Genomic DNA, 21,280 nt, shown 5'->3' on the forward strand with positions numbered 1-21,280 from the left:
ATAATAGAATCGTTAAAAATACATCCGCTTTTCGAAAAGTCCCATTTTCGAGACAGGTACAGCTGGAATTATGGCACTAGTCACTCCTGTTTCAGTAGAAAATACTGAAGCATTAAAAGCACTGGTTTCATTTATCTGTAAAGCATTTTCATTTACAGGTGGAGCTATATTTTGCCTGGCAAATTCAATATGAATAGTTGGGTGCTTGCGCTGTAAAAGTTTCTTCAAATTTGACATTGACTTGTATGAATTTTTTATTTTACAAACATTACAGATGGCATAATTTGTAACTATTTCTTTGGAACGATTCCACACGAAACTTAACCTTTAGTAGCCATTTTTACAATAATTGTTTATTAAGTATAATATAATTATTATCCATTTATACAATCACGCATACAATTTGAATTCAGTTTATGTTTATAAGTTCCAATTATAACACTAAAAATCAAGAAACTCGACGTGACAAAACCAGATAAACGCGTAGTCACTTCAGTTATTCATTTTCAGTTATCAGAACTCCGCTATTCCGGCTTGCGACTGACGTCAACTCGATGTAAATGTCTTACTCAACTGAAACTAAAACTAAAACCCGTCGCATACTAAACATACGCGAGTCGCGACGCCGAGGCGATGATTTCATACGTAGCAAGACTACAAACTAGCCAGCGGACGACGAGATCTCATACCATGCGTCGAACTCCTGTACTCGATAAAGTTTCATACTCAACTGAAACCAAAACTCTTAAACTAAAACCCTAAGGTGAACTCAAAAGTATACTATAAAACGAACATGACGTGACCATTTCTGTCCTTCACTATACCAACTTTACAACAGATGAGAAAGGAGGAACAATGACAGTTGAGTATAATATCACGGCTAGACATACGCGTATCATGATATCTCGCTCGCGCGCATTTAATATCAATAGCGTTGAAAGTCAACCAGCATCACGGAATAGCGAGTCACGGCGATGATATTATTATCGAATGCGTTCTAATTCGAACATCTAATACGTTTCAAGTTTCTTGAAACAAGTTTATTGGGCAACAAATACTTAGTATGGGTAGTTTCATCCGAAACTTAAGTACACAAACTGGTGACAGTATTTCCAACTCACCTCTAGTATACATGCTGCCTAACGTAACATAAACTGATGTACGAGTAACATAAGCAATATTTCGGGCTTTTCACATATATATAAATCGACTTGTTAAGATTTTAATTGGTACTCGAACATTTTAATATCGTTATATTTCAAGTTGTACTACAATATATTATATTGATAATAACAAAGCTATATTCATATTATATATACAGTATTATGTTTAATACTATACTAATTGCTTGCATACAAATGTGTAAAAGAAAATGTATTACGGCGAATTTAGGTTACCTACTGGCTTTGTAGATAAATAATGATCGCTTGTGTATAATTCGAATGAAATGTTTGTACGTGAGGTTTTAACCAATTAAGTTGGTGAACCTAATTGAAACTAACAAACGGGAAAGACCCGAATAGAAAATTGGTTTGTGAAGCAACAAAATTAAATCAAATTAAAATCTATTTCGCTCACACGTCTTTGATGATTAATTTGCTACCATGTTAGATGATATAAAGTAGTTTATCAAATAACAACTAAATAATAGAAACAGAGTATGAAATTTGAGTATTAAATTTGAGTATTAAATTTATCTCAATTAATAGCACGAAGCTTATTACATAAAATTACGTTTGAAATTATGCTATACAATATACATTTTACCAATATATGAATTATATGAAATACAAAAACATTTAACATTAAACAAAGACATTTTAATTTTATTTAATTAGTTGGATACAATATAATTTGATTATACAAAATCGAATAAAATAAATAGCATTTTGTCCACATTCAATACTGGATTTGTGTTTAAGGTATTAAATATTTTACACATATTAGAAAACTTCTTAACAATTTTTTGAAAAAAATATTTGTATTTGTTTGGTTTTGAACGTCAAATCATCGCAATTTCTTCTTTCTTCGTGTTAATTCACGATGCTATAAAAATATCAATTAGCTGTTTTGGTGGGTCCGTTTTTTCCCTTGTAGTTTTTTTTTTTTAAATTTTGGAATATGGCTAGATACACATACAAGAAATGCCGCCCTTACAGTAAAAATGCCGTCTAATAATTTATTAAAAAAGTCACATTGAGCACATAACGAATTATTGTTAATTCAAGATGTTCACAACATGACATTTAGAATAAAAAGTACAGAAAAATCAACTTCGTAGAGAAAAAAAACAAAGCAAAAAATAATCTTATCTAAAAGAAATAAAATAAAAAACAATAATTTAAAAAATACAAATTAAACAATAAAATAGAATTTTAAAAACAAAATACATAATGCATCACTAAAAATGTCTACATCTCTAGGGAGTACATTGGCCAGCCGCATAGCCCTCGCTATTGGTGCCTTGTGAGCCTGACATGAAGAAACAGCTTTCACCCAAAATAGGTCATGGCTGCAACCACGCATGTAATAAACGGGTGCATAAAAATTCAAATTTTCCCGAATATCGGGATTGGAAATTATACCACATGATACAGTACATACAGAAGTGACCTATAAGCTTCAAGAGAATGCGAAGAGTTTTAAATATTTTGTATTTTATTTATCTATACCAAATTATTTCGCTATGTATTTTAAATGAATATACAGGGAGTTTTTTTTTAAATTCTGACATACCTATGTAAACGTCGCAAGTGAAAAAAGTTGTCAATTCTACGAAATCAACTCTCAAATGCTGTATTATTTGCATTAATTTCTTAATTTACTGCCCCCAAGCATCGCTTTACCTCCAAACCCTATGGGACGTCGCTTACCTCCATTTCTCTTACAACTTCTATCCACGTGAAGTTTTACGTACTTATCTATATATTATTATTTCTTTTTATGCCAATTTTATATTGTGAGACAAAGCACTGAAATTCTCAAACTGGAACAATGATGAGATTAATGGACCACGGCACAAAGTTTAAATATCGATGCGATCACTAATCACGCCAATTTTCCTAATAGCATACAACTGAGTGTTAATTAAAAATTCGTTCATACTGGCGAGTATCGTAATTTTTAATAATGTTGAATTTATAATTAAAGCGTAATGAAAGCGTAGCGTTTCAATGTGTATTTGGGTCCAAACTAAGAAGCTTATGAATTGAGTGAGTGGCCGATACTAATTTCTTGCTAAAAAATGTGTTCGGGAGGTAGATTTTAAAGCCAATGAAAACTGTTAATTAATAATTATATATTATTTAAAATTATTTGTAGACATTCTTTAGTTTCAGTGTTTCCCAAACTTTCGATATATGTATACCCCTTCTATAATTTTCGTAACACTGAGTACCCCTCGTCAAAAAAAATGGTTACATGTAAGTTGTGCGTATGCAGTTCATCGTGGGACACTTATTCGTGCGCCGCAGTACGTGCAACATGAGTTCATATAACATTTTATGAAATGATGAGTTCTTCGTTGAACATTTCACCGTGGAATACATTTGTACGTATCTTACAAAATGCAGCGATAGTTTGCAAATAGTACTGCTCCAATTAAATTAACCCTAACCTAACCTAACTTAACCTAGTAAAGACATCTCATAAAATTTGCCACATGTTGTAGCATACGTACAAATATACTCGACGGTGAAATGTTCAACGAAGAACTCATCATTTGATGAAATGTTAGACGAACTCATGTTTTACGTACTGCGGCGCACGTATAAGTGTCCTGGGGTGAACTGTTTACGTACGAATTTCCGTATACGAAAACAAAATGCATATACTTTGAAAACAATCGAAATATATTTATTTTTTCCTTTTTAGTACATAAACAAATTAATAATAAACGAAAAATAAAATTCATGCATAATACAATATAAAGAAAATAAATAAAAGTTATATTATTATAAATAACATTCGTTATAATCAATGAGAAGGATAAAATAGTTTATGTTGAGATGAAGATCATCATAATTTGGTTCCCAGGTTGTTAATTTTAATCTGAGATGAGGTCCCACATCCAAAAGTCTGTTCCTTTTTTTGGCTTAATGTCTGCAAATGCTGAAAAAGCAATTTCTCATAGATATGAAGTTAGAAAAGGCAAGATGTATTTCAGGACTTTATCTGTTAAAACTGGATACACATATTGCATTTGCAACCAGAATGATGTTAAAGGACACTCCCTGTATTTATTTTTCAAGAATCTATATGAAGCTATTCAAAAAATAACTGCTCTTCTTCCGCATGCGATATATCTTCTAGCATGGATGTTGTATCAATGTTGAATGGATATCTTATCTATTCAATATTTTTGTTTAAATCAGGGAAATAGTTTTACAGGCCCACTTGTAAATTATCTAAATGCTGTGTTATACGTTTCAGAGTAACCACAAATACGCAATACTAACAAGTAACGAAGTTTTTATTATTATTTTTCTATGTTTGTAATCGAAAATACTTATATACGCGTGTTAGAACTTATACTTCTTTGGCGTAAAAAAATAAAATAAGCCGTTACCTGAGTCTATTAATATTACAGTGGATTAGGTTGATGAAAACGTACACGATTCATCTGTGTCTCACAGTGGCGAAGGGTGACTTTTGGAAAGAGGTAAGATGTGGAGATCAGAGAAAAAGAGCACACTTGTCAGGTAACTTACGGGAAATAAGAAGATAATACTTACGATATTACTACTGATGAATAGGTGCACACTAATGATAACGACACACTGGTCATAGGTTTCACCGCTGAATTTGTCAAATTATTTAAATCACATATGGCAGTAGAATTTCACGCATACTTTTCTTTACCAAACAATACGCATCGCCAACAAAAAAGTTTGTTTAATGTATAACTGCCAGTTAAAAACAAATATGTATTATATAAATTGTTGTGAAAATGTCTAATATAAGTTTTTTTGCTGTATTCAAATTTAAATGAACCCTTGAAAGGTCAAGCTTTGATAATTTTTAATTTTTGAAGAAACGTCAAGCTCGGGAATGATTTTTTTTAAATGCAATCGTTCGCACATTTTCTATCGGGACACTAGACAATTTAATAAATACTTATATATTTAACTCATTAGTGGCACAGGTGTCCACATGGACACATGAATTTTGTTGATGGTGTGACATGAATTTTTATTTGTTTTAAAAATTGTTTATTTACATTTTTATGTATCTGTAATATAACAGAGAATGAATAGTGAAAATAAAATTTTCATATCATTTTTAAGTTTTGAGATAATAGCCGTGTCCATATGGACACGCGTGACACTTATGTTATCATTTTTTTTTTGATTCTATGGTTTATTAGTAGAATTATTATAAAGTATGATAGTTTTCAATACACATTACACACAAGCTAATATTGCATTTTCTTCACTGCGTTCTGATTTCCGATGTTTCTTTTTCTTTAAAAAAAATCGGTCACAGCGTCGATTTTTTCTATTTTTTTGAATAAAATAATTTAACCCATTAAATCGTATATCTGCTAGACTCATTGATTTTTATGTACATAGTTTTAAATATCCATCCTATCAAGATCCATCAGCATTCTTATTTTCCACATTTTTCCCGTAAATTGATATTTTGTGCAGCTAGGTGTAATTGCGTGTAGAATCTCAAGTTGCAGTATAAAATATCATTTTGGTCTATCTATGTTCTTGCATTCCTAGATGTCACTTCGTCGCTGTAGGATTGGTTTCCCGAATAGACCAAATGTTCAGAAGACGAAAAACAAATTTCATAATCCTATATTTAAATACATGGAGATATTTAAATTGTTATTTTTACAGCATATGAATGATGTATTCATTACCATTACAAAGTAATTTAAAGAAAGGGATGGTTCTAGTCCAATTAGATACAAAAACACATTCTGCATTAAAAGGTCGATTTCGACAAAAACGGATATTCGGGAAACCAATCCTATAGCGACGACTTGTGTATGTGCTTTTAATCGTCTATGATTTAAATTATCGATTGTTCCACCACCATCCTCATCTTTTAAAACCACAGGATTTGGTCGGTGGTGAGATAAATAATAATATTATATTCGTCGACATTATCATCATCACTAGCTTCATAAAGTGCATCCAATGCATTGTTTACCAGCATTTCTCTTTCTTCAATATTGGACATATCCCAGAAACTAAATAATTTGACAAAATGAGAATAATATATTTTATAAGAAATATAGTGATAACAAATCATACTTTAAATTTGTAGCGTTAAGTGGCACGCGTGTCCATATGTACATGCATTAATTGATTATGCAATAACACCACATAAACAAAAATAGTGCCATTTATAATTACATATAATGAAACTGCACACGTTTATAATGCATTCAATGACAGAAATATTATTCTTTGAAACAATATAATCAGAAAACCATGGCTACCTTTAACATAAGTCCATCTTTTTATGATTACAAAATAAATGGCCACTTTGACACTTGATATTAATTTTATTATGTCAGCTAGATCATTCAAATGACGAACAATTGAAGCAGTGTACTTATTTCAACTGACTAACGTTTATAAACCAAATTGTTATTTTAAAATAACAACTAGGCAAAGTAAACTGTACTACAATAATTGCGTGTCCATATCGACACGGGTGACACTAACGTGAGCAATTGGGTCTGGCACTAAAGAGTTAAAGCACTGGCGAATGATTTCGGTACAATATGAGATAATTTATCCACATTCAAAACACAGTAACACACTGAATTTTGTATTATAAAATAAACCTTTATCACCGCTTTGAAATGTCAAAATGACATGAACTGTGAATAGCATGTTATGTTTGTCTATGACTGAAGTAACTTAAATAATAATCGCGAATTAATACAATATTTATTTTTAATAACAATTTATAAATTATATGTGATCGAACACAATAGTTATCTTTTTAATCATCCTTATTATTTATTATTTGCCTAAAAAGATAATCATAGACAATAAACAAATCAACATAGCGCATAAGCTTTTCCTGTTTACGCTTCCAAGTCGGGAACAAAAACGCAGAAATGCATGAAGTTGGCAACTGAATTGCGGTAGAAAATTCGGCTTGGATTATGTCGACATAATTATAAAAATAGCACTCACGTTGTGACGTTCCGTCATTTATTTTTGATTCGAAACTTGACTAAATTAAACGTTCTACTTATAAATAACGACGATAGATGACAATCGATATTTTTAATATAACCTAGTCCTATACAATATAGATATTTATTTATTTATATTAAATACTTGAAAATATAAGGTAAGCTTTAAATAATCGGTTAGTATGGAGCCTTCGCCACTGGTGTCTCATATAGCACACATGATAATTTTAATTTAATTATTGTATTGGACCAAAACTCATCTCTGCCATATAGCGGTTATAATCGATTCAGAAGTGCCGATGATGAATTAATAAAAAATCAAATTTAATTTTTTTTCGAATTATTTACCAACTCAACATTCACAAAATTTATTTATTTATTGATATATAATTTTACTTATAAATAATACTTACATAAATATAGCATCAAATCTCGATACACAATCTTTACAATGAAAAATAAATACACACTCCAATATAAATACAGTTTTATGAATATAAATAAATTAACAGTGTAGAATGTTAGTCTCCAGAAATTTGTTTATAAACATATACCTATATTTATTATGGCACAATATTGGTTATGTTTACAATACGTGTTGTTTACTTGGCTGTATTGAGCGACTAACTAAATGACACTATGCGCATGGGCATGTACCCCTGAGACCGAAATGAATATAATCATAATAATAAATTGTGTTGCATCGGCGCGCGCAACTTCCATCACACGCCAAAAATACACTATGATCTGTTTTTCCAAACGCGCCAAAAAAAGTATAACTTCAAAAAGTAAGCTGTTTGTTGCACGAGGCCCAGCCAAAGACCGGTGCAGCGCGTACCCCCACCAAACTCTTCCTGTACCCCAGGGGTTACGCGTATCAAACTTTGAGAAACACTGCTTTAGTTCTATATTATTTATATTTTAATTGAATAAATAATATCCCGTTATTTATTTCATAGGATTATTAGATATTGTGAGTTGGAATTTATGTTTTCATTATTTATTTTCAGATGGCAGGCGGCGCTGATCCAAAATGGCAGAAGGATGCGGCGGACCAAAATTTCGATTACATGTTCAAATTACTCATAATTGGAAACAGTTCCGTAGGAAAAACAAGGTATGTTTAATATACCATATGCTTTGTCCAGAATTAAGCTACACATGTGCGTTAATAAATGAACATTGTATAAAACCTGTTTTAAATTTGTATGAAAACTGAAACTGTCTCGTGAAATATTGTTTTGATTAAAGCTCCCGAATGTTCACCACGTAAATTGTTCAAACTACATTTATTTTAATATTGTGTGTGGAAATTTTTTCTGTGACAGATGCATACAGATCATTTGTATAATTTGTTCATGCACTGATTATGTTGGTCTGGACTAGGCAGTACTAATTTTATTTTTCAAAATATTTCTTTTAGATTTTAGATATATATATTTTTTTTACGTTTGTTATGGAGACATTTATTTTTAAACCTACTTAGAGGCCTTCATTTGCAAGTTCCTGTATCATGTTCTGAAGGTTTATAATTAAACTGTTATTATGAGCTAATTTTATGATATGAGCTAATATTATGAGCTGTTATTATGAGCTAACACTATACAAGTGCAAAATAGTTCTATACACGTAGACAATGTATTTCATTAGGTACCCCGATTGCAGATTCTTTACATTACATAATATAATAAAATACTAGTAGACAGACTTATCTACAACGCTAAGGGGGTTCCTCTCGTTTGTTCACTGTATTGACAATAACCTAAAAAAGTCCATCTTTCATCCATAAGTTACATTATTACAATGAATTTATTCATATTAGTCATTCTATTTTTATATTACTTATATTTCATTTTCTAACGATGATTTTTATTGTATATAATGTAACTTTTTCTGGTAGACGGTTCACAGTCACCACTGTTGACGGATTTGGCTAAAAATTCTTTTATGCAACCTGCAATGTTTGTAGGGATCATATTTTGATGATACATGGAATGTACACGATTTTTTAATGACTCAAAAAAACAAGCGAATGGCCTTGAAGAATTGGTGTTGACGTCTATAATATAAAATATGCATGACAAATTTTATTTTATTTTTATTTTAGAATACTTATAACAATAAAAACAATTTTTCATCAAAGTTCAGGGAAAACTCTATTGTATTTATTAGAAGTAATAATGAAAGCTTATCTTGATATTTTCAAGAATCGTTCACCGCCTTCCGTTTAAGCGAAGGTAGCAGAGGGCAAAGTTTACCGTTTGAGTGTGGAAGCATTATCTTTAATCACTTCTGCCTGTAGATACTACCAGAACGTGAATGATTTAGTAGGCTGCCATTTGCTTAAAAGACACTCGTTTATTGATCCTTTGTTCATTAATTCTTCAAATAAATTCGTGGCATCGCGAATAGTTTGCTTAGAATGGGACTTCTTTTTACCATCAATCCCACAAAAATAATTACATAAATACTTACTAATGCTACTAATCAATATTTTCCCCACTTGATTCATTTTTACCTAAAGTAACCGTTCCATGTACAAAATAATATTCAGTAGTTGAAACAATATAACATGCATTTATTAAAATATTTGCACTAATACACCGATGTACTACCCTAGACTAAAAATATCATCAACCAGGATCAATCACTACTTAATAAAAGCTTATCCAAACTGATTTTATTATTCTCGGTTCTGTGCACTGATTTATTGATTTCGCAGAAGTTAGCTATAGTATTTCTTACAAGTAGCCTGTATAATATATTATTTTTTTTTTCTTTTCTATATATCAGTGAATAACTAGATGTTTCTAGCGATTGTATCTTAAGTATGTGTTCTGCCAATTTTAATTTAAGATCTAAAAAAACACTATAACGTCACCAAGCTTTGTTTGTTACCTTATTCAACGTATTTCTAATATGTGAGTCGCGATTTTCGAGGGTTGCCAAATAATAAAAACAGTGACCCGTAAAGAATATTGATGATGATGCAACATTCAATATAAAAAATAAATTGAAAACAAATAATATTACCCTTCTTCAGAGGAAATTTCATCAATTTCTTTATTGTATTAAGTAAACAAAATTCAGTGCAAAACAGTGTGATTGATGACTATTGATAATTCACCTCTAGACATCAATATAATTACGAGGTAACATTAAATCATAAGTAAAGTGACAAGAATTTTATTTATACTTAACCTACTTATAAAGTTTAATTTTATGTTATTTTTAATATGTTTTTTCTCTCTTTTGAAACGCCACTGTAATGACGTAGCGGGGACGGCAAATTATCTGGAGATAATTATAAAATGGGATCACGATTCGAAAAATGTTGGGAAACCTTGCCTTAAAATATTTTTTGTCATTTACCTAGCACGCACCTCTTGATACAAATGATACCATATTTATATTATATCGATGTAGATGTAATATACGTAAGTGTATTCACGGTGTAAAGTAATAATGGTTCTTTTATAGTAGAATTTGACATTATATATTCATATTTTAATAGAACATATATTTTGACGCAATATGTATCGTTATTGCTGTTATTTTATACATTGAAAGTTTTTCTCTGAAAATGTGGTCATAAGTTGTTTTTACTTTTTATTTACATATATTTTGTTTACATCGGCGAAATGTTTTGGATACTTTTACTCGGGTGAAAATATCGAAAAGCAATTTACATTTTAATGATTTCATAATATTATTTTGTAAGTAGGTAGCAATAAAAATACGTTTTTTTTTAAACTTACCTATTTGTACAGTATTAATAAAATGGAATTACGTATAAGGTTATGATGTATTAAACTGGAAATAAAACAAAATACAAAATTTATGTATTTTGAAAAATAGAATCAATACAACTTAGGTACCTAGTTTTTAATAATACCAAATGGGTGGTATTATCTTTGATACAAGTTATATATTTTGGATTCGTACAAAATAATTTCAATAGTCGACAAGCTCTACAAGTTACTCCGTAATTTATTCTACACAAGCCCGTTATATCTATATTCAATATATATGCAAAAATGTGTACTCACTGCATAGTAGGAGTGAAATTTGAAGAGCGGTCAAAATAATTAGTTTTTGATTTTTATATGATAATTAATGTTTCAAAAATATATTGTTGAATATTTTCAACATAAAATTCTATACAACTGTAATTGAAAGGAATGCTCCAAATGATGTATTATTAGTTTGCTGGTAAAAGAATAATATTAGGTTATATTTATAAACGAAAAGAATGTTAACACCCAGAAACCTAGTAGCTTCTGAAATATGAGTGAAGATACATACTCTATCGTCTATATCAACTGGAATGGAAAAATACAAATGTGGAGGTTGAAAAAAGCCAAACAATCAATGTAGTAAAAACTATAAAGTAGACATACTGTCGTTAAATCAAGCAGCATCCCGAGAGATTCATTTTTTGCACCTTGTTATTCAAGGAAAGATATCTGATAAGCAAGACTCTGGCAAAAGTAAACAAGCTGGCTTACCAGTTTCAGATACTGGTTTGAATTATCGCCAGCGTTTGGTTACGAATATTGCATCAAAAAAAATATATTATAAAATAAAAAAACCTTTTAAAAATTTAGTTTATACTTATGCATTTTTTGTATAGTGATCGCAGACGACATCGACTTTTTGAAAACTCTTTCACAAGGGCAGCTAAGTCCCCAGGGGCAAGCCTGGTCTTCCAGAGTTCTAAATCCTATCACACACGTAAATTAATTTAAGTGCTCTACGCTTCGCATCAACAAGCGGGAACTATATCATATCAAAAGGTTTAATATATCCCACAGGTAAAATTTATACGGGCTAAAAGACAAGTTTATAGACAATAAAATGTCAGTGTTTGGACTTGCAAGGATTTCCTTCAAAGTTTTCATCGATGTGTGCGAACAAAAGATATATTTTCTAAAATATATTATTAACTACATACTAACTCGCGTATCTTCATGGAATGAGTAATCACGTTAATATTTTAAGTTTTATTAGGTTGATTTAAAATTATAGTAATATATTTTAATTATTAACTTTTCGACGGCTCTCGTGGTGCAGTGGGGAAGGCGCTGGCCTTCCACCCGAGATTTCTGGGTTCGATTCCCGGTCATGACAAAGACACATAAGTGTTTTTCTCAAAGCCTGGGTGTTTGCGATTGTTCAAAATTACTACCTTGTATGAAAAAGCAAGGACATGGCTATAAATTATTCTAAAAAAAAAAATTATCAACTTTTAACGTTGAATGTACTTATATAACTTACCTACCTGTTGTATTATTATATTCTAGCTATGTATACTATGCTTGACTATCCTATGACTACATTATATAAAAGAAATTTACATACACCAACAATATGATGCAATATAAAAAAATTGCACTACAGAATTTATGAGATTTCGCAAAGAATATCATTAATACTACATACATCTGTTCAAATATTCAGATGTACAATACGTAGATCCAACCAATACTGACTTACAAGTCAGGGTGTTGGATTTTTATCAAGGCCGATGAGTGTGCGCTCGATATATTAGAGATGACGGTGCTGCGTAGAATATATTATATTCCCATACTATAAGGAAAATAATGTCGTATTCAGAATAATCTGATGCTTTACAACTTCTTCCAAGAAGACTGTACCTCCGCATTCTCCGACAATCGATCAACTGCCAAAGGGAATCTTGAATACCAGACCAGATCATCGGAAATCAATTGGCATGTCCAGGCGCCGGTGATTGGATGGTGTCAAGATCTTACCTCTATTATTAGGCTACGATAATGACGTCTGTTAAATAGTTTATAATACAATTATTTTTTATAGTATAAATATACTATAAGAAAATTGTAGAAGTAAAAAAGTATACAGTTAGGTGTTTATTTTAGAGACCTAAAACCCTTATCTTAAATATGCATTTTTTTGTAGATTGTAGAAAATCAATCATTTGAAAGGACAATTAAAGTTTTTAAAATCCTTACAAAGTATTGTTCGAAATTCAAATTGGTGAGAATTTCTTACTATTATATAAAATTCATTTTCAGTTACCCGAATTTTGCCTTTTTATTTTCAAGTTGTATGTAAATATATGGTAAATATATAAATGACAAAGCTTAGAATCTTTTACTGTTGATATGCTAAACTTATTAAAATTAAAATAATTTTTCAGACAGTACATAAAAATGAGATTATTCACGGGTAAAGAAAGCAAAAAGCTTCACATTAACTTAGATAAGAACTTAATTTTTGACATGTTACTAATATGAAGTGAAGTTTAGCAATAATAAGTCCATCACAAATTGTTATAATTTACCGAATAGATAATTATATTAATAAATATATATTATGAGGAATCTGAATAATATGCCAATATATGAAAACCAAATCAATATAAGTGATTCCTATGACATAGTATAAAACTCTCACCAATTATAATTTATATTCAATAATTTCCATCAAGTACTCAAATTCAGAATATTATGTAAGTTATGCGACTTATGGAATATGATAGCAAAGTGCTATAATTTTTACTGATTTTTAGCAATTCATCCTGGAGTAGATTTAATAAAAAATAAATTTACAGTAATATTTAACCACTCCAAAATAAAAATAATGTTTTACGTAATAATTTTATTTTATTTGACTCCCGGCACTTAAGTTTTAATTTTCCCTTTTACAAGTGGCTGCCGGTTCCTCGCAATAAGATACTTCTGACATTAAAACCTCGAGTGGTTACCATGGAGTGGATTTATAATACCCACTTTTCAGTTTGCACAGAGATATCATAAGTTTTATCTCAGCTTTTATGAGCAATAGTCTACAAGTTTCATGGAAGGTTATACAAACTTAACAGCTATCTTTATACGCCCATATATAAATATAATATTATACTATTATAAGTATAGTTATCGATATAATATACAATTTAGATAATGTTGATAGGACTCAATATATTCGCCTTTGATCAACCTCTATAATATGGAATTGACCATGAAGTACGTTGCATATTTTCGATGGTTTACTAAAATCAGATTTAATCGGTCATTGTCAAAATGATAGAAACTACACTATTGCCATATAAAATCTACCTTTACCCACGCCATAGCCAGCCTTTATATTCCTCTGCATATAGTTTTTCATCATTCAATTCAAGACGGCTCTCGTGGTGCAGTGCGTAAGTCGCTGGCCTTCCATCCCGGAGCTCTGGGTTTGATCTTAGTGAGGTCAAAATATATTTACATAATCTAATATATAAATTATTCAAGCCTGAGAGTTTTACCACTGTTATTTGGCTTCACGGCTTGTTGTGATGTTTAATAAAGAAACAAATAAAATAGATTTAATATGTTATAAGGTATAATAGTGCGAATAGATACTCTGCGTTAGCTTTTTAGGTTACATAATTTGTATTCTTATTATTATTGTGTCAATTATTTGAAAGACACTACGTTAATATTCCAGAAAAATATAAATTTCGGATAACTTTTATTACATAGGCTAAAAAATATTTTAAAAATATACTACTTTTGGCTATGTATCTGCAAGTGGTCGGTTAGATGCCCCACCGCTGGGGTAAGAATAAATTGCCTCCGTATTTCTCCGCTTGCATGTATTCAAAAAATATAATTAATATATTGGTGGTACATTGTGGCGTCGGTAATTAATAGTACACCCGTATCAAAAGCTCTAGATGCGGGTTTGTGCACGAAAAAAATGCTTTTTCAATGTATGTTTGATTGAGAGAAAATATATAATAGTGTTTGAGACATTTACTGTTGTTTGCTATTGTAATAGATTTTTGATTTTTCACCGCGTGTTCTTACTCCATGTCTTGTAAATGGCCTCCAACGTCGAGAAAATAAGAAGGAAGAACACGGGTGAAAACCGAAAAACCTATTACGTACACAATAGATTAGGGAAAATTTTAAAACAAGATGTGTGTAATAAAACCTTCACGATGTATAGTAAGCGTCAATGCTCTGCTTACTGAAGGTATCTAATTTACTTAACTACGTCTTATTATACCCATCAATGGTTGTCAGAAGTTGGCAGCAAGTTGGCCTTTTGCTCAGTAGGCTACTTCTTAAAAAGCAGATGTTTTCTTTTCAATTAATTTGTGTATTTAGAAGCAGAAGATGATTCTCATAAGTAGGAAGAGTTGGGTGAATAGATAACAACCAAGCTTAATAATAGAAGAATGTAATAATGCGTAGAGGCTCATTTTTGCCGTCTTCTGTGGGATCAAGAGACTCACTGTATTTTGCTTGTATCAGGGTAGAGTGAAGGTTGCCTTTCTTTCCCTGATTCGCCTTCTTTGAAGGTAACCCATAACTATTAATCTCTCCGGTTATCCGGTCTGCGATAAAAATAATGTGTTCAATTTTTTTTATTGCATCTCAGTCATTTTGTTGACAATAGTTTCTTTATTCCGAGTGTCTGGATGGTTTAATGGTTCTGTATGTGCTCTGTCCAAGAAATATGATGCATTCGGTTCCACCACGGTAACACCACATTCTGAAGGAATAGGCCAAGAATATTGTTTTAGTGGCTATTGAGATTCTTTAATCCGTCCATAAAGGTAATTAGAGTTGGGTTTCGAGAATTTTTCGAGATTTTCTATCCCGAATCTCGAGAATTGAAATTTTTAACATTTCGAGAAATCCCGGATCTCAAGAATTTTTCCTCGGGATTCGGGGTTTCTTTATTATCAAATATTAATTGAAAAAAACGATTTTCTATATGAAAAAAGTGGACATAAAACACAAAACGTTCAGAGACTGATCGGGGCATTTAACACAATTAAGCCAACGTCGACTCAGAATGAACGCAATTTGTAAGTAATGTTTTGAATTATTTTTATTTTATTTGTCTTCTTACATAAATAAATTTAAAAAAATCATATTTTTTGAAATTTGTCTGTTATACACTGATTTAAGGATTTTTATATGTTTTTTTTTTAATTTCCCGATATCTCGAGAATTGTTTTCTGGAAATCCCGAATCTCGAGATTGAGATTTTCTCGGGAAATACCCAACTCTAATGGTAATAAGTGTCATCGCAATTTTCACTTCTGTTTTATCCCGATGTTCAATCTATATACACAAACTCGTGCGCTGATTCTAGATTTCGCAGTGTATTTGTTATGGGTAGGAGGTCGTTGGGATCAATAACCATTAACTTCGTCTTATTCCTATTAATAAAAGGCCATATGTATGGCTTTTTTCCTCTGAAAGAAGTATTAACTCCGTGAGTTTCATTTCCTTAGCAACGATTAATATATTATTATCACCTGCGAATCTCAAATTATTTATTTTTTGACTACCAAAAAATATTATTCCGCTACGCCAATGATACAGGGCTCTCCGCATTATATATTTCCTATATAATAATATGTCGAACTTTTCGAAGTTTGGAAACTTTGTGAAAGTATTAATGTGATATTTATGAGTGTTGATGAGACATATTATAAAGTAATACTAAAACATAAATTTACAAAAGTACTTTCAACATCCAGTTTCATCTTATATAATGGAATGTTTTGGAAGTCTATGTACAGCATTGAATATCCTCCATTTTCAATCAGTTTCCCAACAAAATTTGTTCCTGAGTTTCCTCGCCCATTACAAAACCAGCTTGTTCTTTCGGTATTTTCCAATCAATGTAATGTTTCAAATACTTGTTGATTACGTGTAATAGGATCTTGTTTGTATGCGAAATGAGGGACATATAATTTTTTCAACAATTATAGGTAGAACATTTCTAGTTATGGGAAATCAAAATGTACTTTGATAAATCTTTAGGCCATATACCGCTTTTCTAATCATATTGCATAGAAGATAATATCTGACATTTTCGCAGTCATACTTCAGCTTTTATACGATGGCTTACGGATGTGTCGTCTTCCCTGGTAACTTATGAGTTTACCTCTATTATTTCAATAAATATTATTATATCATTTACCTCATACATAGACCAGCTCATGCCCTTAAACCACCCTGTGATTTTTTTTTATTTTTTTTCAAACAATTCCATGTTTCTACTCTAACAGCATGAATTGTGATGTGTCTAAATATTTTTCATGTTCTAATTTTAAATGAAGTCCATTCAAAATAAGATTAAATCTTATTTGAATAGCATCCCAGACTTCATCAAATATCCAAGTCTTCAAGTGTTTCGGGTTTTCCTGTTATTGAAGTTTCTCCGTTGCAATTAAGGTATTAATCTTTCAATCTGATCCATGCTACGTTGATATTATCACGGGCTCTACGCATAGCCATGTCATTTTATGATTCATATCATCTCTAAACTGCAATATAGGATCATTCAACAGCATCGGTCGTATAATCTAAACTATTTGATTACCTAATATCACATTTTAGCTATCCATAATGTCTGTTCCAGAACAATATACATCGGATGGTGACCAACTTAATGAACATTGTATATACTTAACTGTTCTAAGCTGTTCAAATATTTACGCACATTTATATGTTACTAGCAGAGGCAACTGCCTTGCTAGACCTTGCAGGTCGCTTGGCATCCTAATCTAATAGAAATAAGTCTAGAATTTTAATAAAATGATATAAAAAGTCTATTAACCATAAAATCATAATGAACCATAAAATGGTTTGCGAAAGAAAAAAATGACGATCAGTCTATTAGTTTGACAGCTGATAGTAACAGTGTTATATTTTTAGTTCATATTTTCGTAGTAAATAGTGAGTAAAAATGCATTTATTTCTTGTTAAAACTCACAGTGCACCAATGTGGCGATTTAAGATTTAAATAGCTTTATAGAATAATAATTGTGATGTATGATATATCGATTACCTATATAGAAAGTTGTGGTAGGTGGACTGAAAGACGCAAAAAAGTATGGCGACGGATAGAAAACGCGTTTTTAAAAGTGATATTATCTATAATTATGTCTGTGAGTTTTATAAGATTTTGCTGGATTAAAATCGAAATAAGATCGGAACTCGAAAAAATGAAGTGAATTCGTTTAAAAATCAACAAAATGGTATTTAAATAAAAAAAAATGGTGCGACTGCCCACATATCTTAGGATAATAATATAAAGGGGGTGATAAAAATGTCCATGTATTCTTTATTTCCCACAGTGGATGGAAAGTATTGTTGATGTACAGCTGATGTTCTTGATCTGGACTAAGCTTAATGTAGGTATAAGTCGTTTTTTGTCATTTGTGCTAAATTATTTATAAGATTATTATTACTAAATAATACTTGAGAATCCGTGACACTACATACGAAACGATTTATAGTGAAAGTTGATGGTAAAGAATACAGAAGCGGGATTTACACCGCTCTCAGTTATCCTACATAAACACCCGATCCGGCTAATAATTCCGAATGAACAAATATGACGTAGCGCTTATCATACAAAAAAGGTTGGCACGTTTTTTTGAATTCTAAAAGATTACCACGTTGAGCAAGCGTTGGTCGATAAAAAACCGTGAGCGAAAGGAAAGTGAGGCCCAAAAAAATATTGAATTTGGACAACTTTATAGTGGAACTTCTTATGTAAACTTTACTGTTTCAGCGACGATGATTTCACTCGTCCATCTCATACTTTCTGCATATATTATTAATTTGACATATTTTTTAACCCATTTTTATAATTCTTGATTAGGGAATCCAATCCCGAGCCAAAATTCTGATCCCGGGATTTCGGGATTACAATTTGACAATCCCGGGATCCCGGGACTGGTCCCAGGATTGGCATTTTTTCCATTGTTAATATAATTTTTTTATATTTACAAATAAAATTGATAAAATCGGTCAAAAATAAATCTAGTATAATTTATACTATTTAAGACATTTATTGTTTACGTTCAATCTTGGAAATACACAAGTTTTATGGAGTAAATAATATTTTAATATAAATAATAATGTGAATTTAATAGGAGATTGCTGTTTCTGATAGTAAAGACTTAATGAATGGATTAGCGAGATTTAAAATAGTAAAGCAAATAATCATGGCGTACTTATGGCCTTTCCGCTTCATAAATCTAATTAGTCAGCCAAATATGAAACTGCCGTAAAACCTATGATATTATGGTGGAATTACTTTGTTAAAAGTGCGAAGCATTGTTTTTTTCCAATCTTGCCATTTTTAATAATTTATGTGAAAAAAATAAAATGAATCGGCAACCTACACATGGGTATAAATCAAACTTCATTCAAACTCAGTTTATTTCTAATGTAGTTATTTTTTATTAAATGTATTTTTTCTGTTATATTTTCGCTTTTATTTTATTTTCCATAAAAATTGATAAAAAAATCAATCCCGAAATCCCGGGATTATTTTTATCAATCCCGGGATTCATAGGTATCGAAAATAGCACGGGATCCCGGGATTGGAATCCCTATTCTTGATATATCTCGCTATTTTCAGTACATAGTTGTTTACTATCTAATATTTACATTGGTTCTAAATACTTTTCTGCCTTCTGTGAATAAAACAATTTTCCTTCGTATAAATTACTGGACAACCTTTATGTTCGGGTTATTTTAGTTTTAAAACTGAATTCCCATATTAGTAACATAATCCTTATATAGTTTTTATATGACAGTTTATGTACATTTTATATCCTTTTGTCAACGATTTAATATTTGACTTCTTTGACTTCACATGATCATACTCCAGCCTGTCTAATGCCACGTTCTAAGCCACCATGGCAAATTTGCAGCGCGTAGATCCTTCTTATTACACAGTATGATAAATTATGATCTATAACATCGAAATCTGTACAGTCATTTCAAAATAAAGTGTCGGGTGGCATTCAGAGTATAACATATTTCTTAACACTTGAAGCGCACTTTCATGATAATATTTTCCAACAAGGATCGATGCATTTCATTTATTTTCTATTAACACAAGTTAAATGTACTGCTACAATATTGGAATATTTATTTATATACCTTGTGTGGTTGCCAATATTAGAAATAACAAATACTTCAATATGTTTAGTTATATGTACTTGTTTCCATAACAATTATATTATCAAAAAAACTTCTTTTTTCCCAATAGACATTTTCTATTTTTAGTAATAGAAAATATCTGTTATCAAAAAATCAGTCAAAAATGTAATATGATAGTTTGTTGTGAAAACATGTATTAATAAATAATAAAATCATCAGATGGTGTCCTAGCCTCCATCAAGAATGTCCTTCATCTCCCCTTATCCTGGGCCAGTTTCCTACACGTATCTGTGTCGGCCGCTTTAGCATCTCTGTTGACACCGTCCAACCACCGGAGCTTGTGCCTGCCAATCGACCTTCAACCTTCCGGTCTGGTATTCAGAATTCCCCGCAGTGGTTGAGCACTGCAAATTATTACTACATAGTCCGTCCATCGGAGCCTATCAATTTTAACGAATGTGGAGATACATTCTTCTTAAAAGAGATTATAGAGCTCCTTGTTATGCTAAATTCGCCATTCTTCTCCTTCTCGTACAGGCCGATATATCTTACGTAGCATTTTCCTCTCGAATATATCGAGCGCACACTCATTGGTCTTAGTGAGAGTCCAACACTACTCCTATCCGTAGGTTAAGTATTGGCCATATCAGCGTCTTGTATATCTAAATTTGTGTACTACGGGAGAGGATGCGAGACTTAAGCTGATTTTATAGACCGGATGCTGTGTAGCTATGACTCTCCGTTTTATTTCCTCGCTTAGGTACAACATTTTGGTTGGTTACCAAGGAACCTAGGTAGTAAACGAAACTATTGACACACTCAAAGAGATAGTCATTGATTCGGATAACTTAACATATTGAAGTGTGTATTATTGCTAATAGGCACCATGCCACCCTTTAATAGACTCTTATTTGAATTATTACTGAACTTAAAGGACTCGATCATTTTTAAAATAGATAGGTAATAATTATTTTCTTGTATTGATATGTTTATGCCAAATATTGTCGACCTTTATCGACTTGCTTGCTTGGGATAATCCTAGTTTATACCTTTATCGATCTTGTGAGTGGCAGTTTTGTCAAAATATTAATAAAACTTTTCTCAACCATTCTCTGATATTTCTATACTAGTATTGGTATTTATATCGGATTGGAATTGAACA

The 21,280-nt window shown here is 31.1% G+C and overlaps 1 protein-coding gene across 1 annotated transcript in view; it reads left to right on the plus strand.

Moving 5' to 3' along the window:
• The window catches only part of Rab3 (RAS oncogene family member Rab3), a 77,665-nt gene that overhangs the window by 29,456 nt on the left and 26,929 nt on the right, over positions 1-21,280 (plus strand). Inside the window, exon 2 of the mRNA XM_085952575.1 lies at positions 8,176-8,282. Coding sequence (XP_085808701.1) covers positions 8,176-8,282 — 107 coding nt within the window. The remainder of the gene's footprint in view (positions 1-8,175; positions 8,283-21,280) is intronic.

Source organism: Rhyacophila brunnea, unplaced genomic scaffold, assembly GCF_057557595.1.
Source record: "Rhyacophila brunnea isolate RB1 unplaced genomic scaffold, BYU_Rbru_1.0 scaffold_3, whole genome shotgun sequence".
NCBI classification, from domain to species: Eukaryota; Metazoa; Arthropoda; class Insecta; order Trichoptera; family Rhyacophilidae; genus Rhyacophila; species Rhyacophila brunnea.